General features: G+C 42.6%; 1 protein-coding gene across 3 annotated transcripts in view; it reads left to right on the top strand.

The window, feature by feature from the left end:
- Positions 1-8932, top strand: part of Tmem260 (transmembrane protein 260) — an 81608-nt gene that overhangs the window by 63412 nt on the left and 9264 nt on the right. For all 3 annotated transcript variants that reach the window (XM_029566668.1, XM_029566667.1, XM_008839529.3), the window contains 3 exons: positions 146-322; positions 2534-2587; positions 5726-5816. In XM_029566668.1, the coding sequence (XP_029422528.1) occupies positions 146-322; positions 2534-2587; positions 5726-5816 (322 nt within the window). The remainder of the gene's footprint in view (positions 1-145; positions 323-2533; positions 2588-5725; positions 5817-8932) is intronic.

Here is an 8932-nt window from a genome sequence, read left to right as displayed (position 1 = left end):
TATAGGGAGACCCTGTCTCAAAAAGACCAAAATAAATAAATAAATAAAATACTACTACTACTACTAATAATAATAACCTTTCATGAATTAAAGAAATTTAACATTTAGAATTTTAAAAGTACATATTTTTTTGTGTGTTCAATAGAAGAGAAACATTTGTTTGCATAGGAATTCATGAAGGTGACCCAACTTGGAAAAAGAACTATTCACTTTGGCCATGGGGATCTTGTGACAAATTAGTTCCTTCAAGGATTGTTTTCAACCCAGAGGAATGGATTAATCTCACAAGAAACATCTATAACTGGACTGAACAATATGGAAGGTATGAACAGCAGGTGTGTCTTTAAGCAGAAGTAAACGATTTTTGTTTGCCAGTAAAAACTGCATTTTGCAATACCTTATTTTTATTATTTTTTTGTATTTTTGTTTAATTTCTTTTTAATTTTGTTTATTTTTATTTCATGTGTATGAGTGTGTTGCCCACAGGTATGTGTTATCATATGCATGCAGTGCCTGTGGAGATAGAAGAGGGTGTCATGTCAAACCCCCTGGAACTAGAATTACAGATGGTTGTTCCCAGCACTGACATGGTGCTAGGAACTCAACCCAGTCCTATGCAAGAGCAGCCAGTACTCTGAACCACCACTGAGCCATCTCTCCAGCCACTCCCTCATTTTTTTGAGACAGGGTCTCACTATGTAGCCTTGACTGGAATGCTCTATGTAGACCAGGCTGGCCTTGAACTCACAGAAATTCACCTGCCTCTGTCTCCTGAGTGTTGGGATTAAAGACGTACTCTTCCATACCCTTGTTTTTAGATTTTTGAGACTAGCCGGCCAGGCTGGCCTCATATTCAGAATCCTCCTGCATCAGCTTCCTGAGTGCTGGAATTATAGGCCTGTGCTACCACATTTGGCTCTTGAGATGCCTTTTAGTTTTTTGTTTTGTTTTTTTATAAATATCATTTGCTGCCCACAAAGGATCATAAAGCATGAACTATTAGAGATGGTTTCTCTCTTGTCCTCCTGTATATGGAGTGACGGGAAGACCTGGGGGAAAAGGCTGTGGTTGAGTGTGTTCCACAAGAATTCAATGTATGGTATCTTGTGCTTTCAGGCCTTTTGAAAGTTCATGATCCAGTACCCTACATTAATTACCTTAAAACTGGAAGGGACTCATTAACTGTAGTTAAACTTTAAGAGGCACTCTGTTGCCCATGACCATTTCCACATGCATGAACTTGTCGTGTTCTTCTTTCCACAAAAATGCAGATAAGGGATCAGCATGTGGCTCAGTGGTACAGCACTTGCCTAGCGTGTGGAGTGGAATGAGGTGTTCAATCCCCAGCACCCCTCCCAAAAAAGACAATTATTCTGTAAGGAAGACTGTGTTTAAGAACCTTTTTCCACGGTTATTTGGCATTAACTTTGTTGTATTGTTTTAGGTCATTATTTGTCTTAATCATCTCTTTATAGAGTTTATTCTTTCCCTTATGGAAAATTAATCTCATCTAACAAATTGCCCCGTCATCTAATATTTGAATTATGAATATTTTAATATTATTTACTTAACTGTTTATAATTCAGAAACAAGAGGCATGATCATGATTTTGCCTGCATGTATGTAAGTGTACCTGTGGATACAATGCCCGTGGAGGCTAGAAGAGGATGTCAGATCTTCTGGAACTGGACTTACAAGCAGTTGTTAACTGACATGTGTGTGCTGGGAACTAAACCCAGGTCTTCATCAAGAGCAGCAAGTGCTCAGTGGTTACACCGAGCCAGCTCTCTATCCCCTGTAAAGAGATTTTTAATCAACATGAGCAAACATGCCATGTTATTGTATGGTAGCCAGAGCTGTATAACCATTTTGCTGTGATTCATAAGGCAAGTTAAAAAACAACATACTTTGCTGGATGCTGTGGTACATGCCTATAACCCTAGCACTCAAGAGGCTGAGTCAGGAGGATTGTGAATTCAAGGCTACCTGAACTACATAGTAAGACCCAGTCTCAAGAAAACAAAAGAAAATTTTTTGAAGGGAATTGCATTCACTTGAGCTAGCTGATGAGTAGTACATGTATATTTCATCCATTAGCTCCCTTCTATCAAAGATGCGTAACAGGAAATTTTAATTAAGAAAAACCAGCGGTCATTGGCCAGAATTCTTCAAGCAGTACCATCACCTCAACAGTGATTTAGTGATGCCCCTCTTCATGCTTACCTCTTTGTTTCACAGCCCTCTGATTCTTGGCTGTGTAATGTGGCCTGTCCCTCACTCTGTTACCTCGTTGCTGTCTTAACACCTCTCAGGAGCAGCTGGACCCTCAGCACCTCCAGCCTCTTCCTCTCAGTCCTCCTGTGAGGCTCAGTTAAGAGCACATCTATCAAAACTCAAAATATTTTGTTTGATCACTGTCAGTACTTCAAATCCAACTTACTTTAATGGCCTTATAAGATTATAAAACAAGCATTACATGTCCATGGCATTAAATGTAACTGATGAAAAGATACTGTTTTTCTTGTAATTACAGGTTTGATCCATCTTCTTGGGACTCTGTGGCCAATGAAGAGATGTGGCAAGCAAGGTAACTGACTACATTTTGTATTTGCAGTCTGTTTTTAATATAGCAGAGAAATAGCCTGTGGCACTTCTCATTCTATATAGGGGAGTGGTAATAAAATAACGTCTATGAGAAGCTATTTTGTTTGGGGCATTCTATTAATCATTATATATGGATAATCTCATTTTATCCTCATAATAACCTGGGAAGTTGTATTGGCTCCATTTTACAAAAGAACTGGAGGTAGATGGGATTTCCAAGGGCTCTTAGCTACAGAGATGGAGTCCAAAACTCATCTGACCATGGGACACTCTTAATTCCTGTGCTGTTTTTCCAGCTAAGCCAGCGAGAGGAGTGAGATTGAATGGAATTACTCATTACAACCCTCCTCTGTTTGTGGTCTGTCAGTCAGTTATTAAAGACTCAGTTAATGCTAATCAGAGGTCAGGCACTGTGCCAGGCCTGAAGCTATTACATATGAATGTGGCACTGCTCCTGCCCTTGTGAAGCATACAGTCTGTGACAGCAGACCATGCTAAGAGATTTAACTGGGAGCTGGAGAGGTAGCTCAGAGGTTAAGAGAACTGGCAGCTCTTGCAGAAGACCTAGGTTTGGTTCCCAGCACCCAAATGGCACCTTAACAATTGTCCGTAGCTCCTGATCTAGAGGATCTGACACCATCTTCTGATTTCCTCAGGCATTGAATGCATGGGCGCATATATGGCAAAACCCTCATGCACATAAAATAAAAACAAATATTTTAAAAAAGGGATTTAATTGTCACTGTGGTAGACACTGTACTTTGCTGTTGCTCAGAGAAAGGGGTTTACTGTCCCACGTGGAACACTTCTTGGTGGCACTGCTGCTTCTTGTGGTCCCTGTCATAATTTTTAAGTAATCAAAACAACCAACAGTGACCAGTGAGATGACCCAATAGGTAAAGGCACTTGCTGCCAAGCCTAACAACCTGAATTTAATCCCCTGAGTCTACAAAGTGGAGAGAGAGTGCCAACTCCTGCAAGTTGTCCTGTGACCTACACACAAAAAAAATAAATAAATAAATAATAAATAAATAAATAGCCAGGCCTGGTAATGCACACCTTTGATCTCAGCACTTAGGAGGCAGAGGCAGGTGGATCTCTGTGAGATCAAGGCCAGCCTGGTCTACATAGTGAGTTCTAGGCCAGCTGGAACTACAGGGAGACCCTGTCTCAAAAAGACAGATAAATAAATGCAAGAAAACACACAAATTTCGGCCTAAATATTAGCACAGAGGTCCTAAGGACTACAGACAAAAATGTCGAAGCCCCATCTGTGCTTCCCAGCTAGGGCATGTTCTGAGAACTGAGTTGTGGTATAATGCATGTACATATATTGAAAGAGATTTATTAGGAATTACCTAGAAATGCAGTTCCTTTGGCCAGCAAGATGGCTCAGCAGGTAAAGGCGCTTGCTTCCAAGCCTGACAATCTGAGTTCAATCCCCAGGACCCACAGAGTAGAGGAGACAACTGACTCCCACAAGTTGTCCTCTGTCCTCCACATTTCTGCCATGGCACATATAAACACCACCCCAGCACACAAAATAAATGTCATAAAAAAAAAATTTAAAGAAAGAAATACAGGGCTGAGAGATGGCTCAGTGGCTAAGAGCACAGGCTGCTCTTGCAAAGGACCTGGGTTCGACTCCCAGAACCCATGTGGCAGCTAACAACCACCCGTAACTCCAGTATACACTCTTAAAATAAAAATAATAAGTAAAGGGGCTGGAGAGATGGCTCAGCAGTTAAGAACACTGGTTGTTCTTGCAGAAGACCCAAGTTCGAATCCTAGCACCCACATGGCAGCTAACAGATGTCCGTAACTCCAGTTCCAGGGGATCCAACGGCCTCTTCTGTCCTCTGCGGGCATTGCATGACATGGGTGCACTTACCTACATGCAGGCAATACATGCATACACATAAAATAAAAATAATAAAATATTTAAAATTTTTTTTTAAAAAATAAGTAAAATATTTAAAGAAAGAGAAATATAGCTCCAAGATAATTTTTTAAATAGCTCTACTGGGCTGGAGAGATGGTTCAGCAGTTAAGAGCAATGATTCCTCTTGCAGAAGACCTGGGTTTGGTTCCTAGCACCCACATGGCAGCCAATAACTCTCTATAACTCCAGTTCCAGGGGATCTGATGCCCTTTTCTGACTTTCACGGGTGTTGCATGACATGGGTACCCTTACACACATGCAGGCAATACACACATACACATAAAACAGTAATAATATTTCTTTTTTTAAATTTTTTATTTTTTATTGTTTTATGTGTATGCGTGCATTGCTGCATGTAGGTAAAATGCACCCATGTTGTGCAATACCCGCGGAGGACAGAAGACGCTGTCAGATCCCCTAGAACTGGAGTTACAGATCGTTGTTAGCTGCTATGTGGGTGCTGGGATTCGAACCTGGGTCTTCTGCAAGAACATTCAGTGTTCTTAACTGCTAAGCCTTCGCTCCAGCCCCATAATAATGTTTCTTAAAAATAGTTCTGTAATTTATGCAATAGTTTTTGAAAAATTAGCAAATGGCATAAAGTTTCCTATCTGGTTAGAGGGACAAATACTTGCTTTGAAGACTTAATCAAAGATACCCTGTGTTTGCACAATTCTTCACTGTGATTGAATGAGGGAAATCTGGGGAGAAATCATGTAAAAGAAAGCAGGCCATTATTCAGGCAGGTATTGATTCAGTTGATGTGCTGAATACAGTTTGGATGGATTCATGTGGTCAGAGTCCAGCAACCTTTGAAGAACTGGGCACACATGGCACAGGCTGCTGTCACAGGCACCTTGAGAGATGTGTTGACAATGCCTCTAGTCTCCCCATTCCCAGCTGCTCTTCTGTAGCAGTGCCACACATCTGGAGGAATCCGGTGTCTCATAGCAATGGGGGGACACGGCCTTTCTTCCTGGAGACTTGGCATGGAGTGTGAGCACTGCCTTTAGAGGGGGCGGATCACTCTTGGTTCAGAGTGAACTTCAACGAACATGAGAAAGTGAAAAATAAATAAGGGTTTTGTACATCCCGTCCCCATAGAAAGCCTGCAAGATTCAGTCCTGCATGTAAAATTGGTGGTATGGTTTTAATGAAGGTTCTTCCTTCCACCCCCAGGATGAAAACACCGTTCTTCATCTTTAGCCTAGCAGAAACTGCCAACATGCCCTCAGATGTGAAAGCCCAACTCTACGCTCATGCATATAAAGTATGTTCCAGTTTTATTGAAGGATATTTGTTGTGATATGGTAGTGACTGCGATGGAGACAGGGTGTACCACAGAATTCCTTTGTTTTCAGTTAATCTTGGGCATTATAAAGCAGCACCTAAGAAAACGTGTTCAGTTATATTATAAACAATGTCTAAAGCAAATGGCTGCAGTAAGCAGACTATTGCCTCCGCCCCACGATGCCCATGTCCTAACCTCCTGTGTTAGGACCTGAGACTATTACCTTCCACAGCAAAGGGGACTCTGTAGGTGTGGTTGAGTTAAAGGATTTAAGCTAGGCTACCTAAATGAACCCATGAGATCACAGGAGCCTTACTGAAAGGAGGCTGGAGGATCAGGGTCAAGGAGATGGGAGGCAGAAGCAAAGGTCAGAGGGAGAGATTTGAGGATGGTACCCACTGGCTATGGAGATGGAGAATTACAGTTGCAGAGGTCTCTGAAAAATTGAAAGGAAAGAACAGATGCCCCTCCAGAGCATCAGGAGCTCAGCCCTGCTGACTTCACAGCTTCTCAACCACAGCGTAAGACACTGAACTTGGGCTATTTTCAGCTACAATACTTACGGTACTTTGTTATAGCAGTGATAGGAAACTAACAAAATGGCTTTATAAAAAACAAATAAGGGGCTGGAGAGATGACTCAGCGGTTAAGAACTCTGATTGTTCTTGCAGAAGACCTGGGTTCGAATTCCAGCACCAACATGGCAGCTAACAACTGTCCGTAACTCCAGTCCCAGGGGATCCGACAGCCTCTTCTGACCTCCATGGGCATTGCACAACACGGGTGCACTTACCTACATGCAATACATGCATACACATAAAATAAAAATAATAAAATTTAAAACAAAACAAAAACAAATAATCCTAGCATTCAGGAGGCAGAGGCCGGTGGATCTCTGTGAGATTAAGGCCAGCCTGCTCTACATAGCAAATTCTAGGTCAGCTCAAAAACAAAAAAGATCTAGCATGTTATCCTGTGTGCAAAATCCTGACCCTGGCTACACTTGAAATGATAGGACTGTAGAGAAGACATGACTAACGATAAAAGGTCACAGAGAGAGGCTGTCTTCAAACCGACTTTACCCATCAGATCTTCTGACGACATAGCTAACACCTCTTTACCAGGTTAGGAGCATGGTGAGAGGCTTGCAATAGCGGTATTTTGACAAGGCTCAGGTTTTCTGTGATTTGTAGTACTAGACTCTTCCAATACCTGCAGAAATGGTCTTCAGTTTGCCGTGTAGAAAACAAATACCCTGGCTGGGGCCTGTGTACATGGAGCCCAGGCCCTGTAGGTATGAGTGGTGATGTGTTTCTTCTCTCCAGACAGCTGTAGCTGTGCTCAGCCAGTGCATTTGTTTGCTGCTGAGTTAAAACAGCATGACGCCCAATCAGCATGACTCCTGGTCCTAAGGTTTGATAATTCTCTATTTATTCATTCGCCCTCCCTCACAGCATTTATTGAGCACCTACTTCATGTTGCATATGGTGTTAGAAAAATCCTTGTCCCTGCTGTCACAAAGGTGACAAGCTACAGAAGGGGCCTGAGGATGAGCCAGTCCTCCATCTCTTCTCAGATTTGTATGTGCTGCCAGAGAGTTGGGGCTGAGCACTGAGAAGAGATGTCACTGCAAGATCAGGAGGAGCTAGCCAGACAGATGAGAGGGCAAGAAAGTGAGACATGGGGAAGGGCAGTCTCTAAGAAGGTAACCTTGGGGGCAGAGGACTTCTCTAGAGCATGCCCTCAAGGACAGCAGGGGAGTCAGTTCTGTGATGTAGACTGTAGAGTTCTGCCTGGCAGCTGAATGGTCTATTTTCTAGGCCCACTCTACCATAGTTGTCAACTGTAAATCAGCTAAGCTTTCCAGACCTGGGAAGTGTGCTGATGCCAAGAATAGTCAGGAAGCAAGCAGTGTTTGTTAGGGAGAAAACTGACATCTAATATTTCACAGTGATAACTCGTTTGTCAGGCCGCCACCAAAGCACCTATGTGGATTTATTGTCCCAAAGGCAAGCTTCATTCTTTGCGATGAACACAGACTATGGGAGAACTCTTCATGTAGGTCTTGTCGTAAGTGATGCAGTTCCACTCCCAGTACCTGGTTTTCAGGGTATTCCTGTTAGGCATAAAGAGAACTTTTGTTATTATTTACATTGTCCCATTCAATAGTTTATACTGAACATTAGGGATAAATTGGGTAAGTTGAAGATGTACCCAGTTAATGTACTATAGTCTAGTTAATGTCTATAGGAACCCACAGAGAAGGTAGCATTTTATACAGTGAGATGGGCTGGCCTTTTAAAACTCAACATATTTGCTCTAATTGGTTATCCAAAGTATGTTAGTGATGTGTCAATGAGAGAGTGTTCTAGGAAAGGGTGGTATGTGTGTTTTAATGTCTGAGGAAAATAGTAGGTTATGTTGAGCCTCTGATTCTCTGGAACAGCTGGGAAAACAGTCCTGGAAGAGCCACTTTGTTTTGGTCCCCAACCCCTTAGGATTCTGAAAACTGAACAGTTTCTAAGCTCCTGCCTGGTGGTGTCGGAGTGCTACAACCCTCCTTAGCGGGAAGCAACCGGGAGAGGAAAAAGACTATAAGAAAAGGGGAGAGAAATACAAGCATATTGTACCAAGAGACCAAAGAGTACCGACCTTAATGTTGTACCTCATCCACCGGACTCCAAAAAGACCACCGAGGACCCAACACACCAAAATGCAAAAGCAAAGGTTTATGGTTTATTTGGGCTTAAGCTCGGGCTCTCAGACCTCACCAACTCATTGGATCCGTGCTGAGAGCCCAGAGTAAGGGAGAGTGGAGCCTTTTACAGGTTTTAGACAAAGAGAGGAGGGGGATACCGAAGATACATTTTGGTTGGTTCAAGGCGCCTGCGTGCACCAACATAATTTTAAACTGATTGGGTGTATAAGATGCAGCCCTGGAAGTTTCTTATTGGTAGGTGCTATTCTCAGGGCTGTGGAATGTGCTGACTGTTATCTGTGGGGCCAGGAGTCTCCGTTTTTACCTTATAGGGCAGTTTTCATGCCTGGGCTTGCTTAATCTATAGTTTCCTGGAAGGGGGGTGGGGAATAGCAGG

This window comes from Nannospalax galili, unplaced genomic scaffold (genome assembly GCF_000622305.1).
Source record: "Nannospalax galili isolate Female #2095 unplaced genomic scaffold, S.galili_v1.0 scaffold336, whole genome shotgun sequence".
Lineage (NCBI taxonomy): Eukaryota > Metazoa > Chordata > Mammalia > Rodentia > Spalacidae > Nannospalax > Nannospalax galili.
This window is presented reverse-complemented; position numbering and strand designations above follow the sequence as displayed.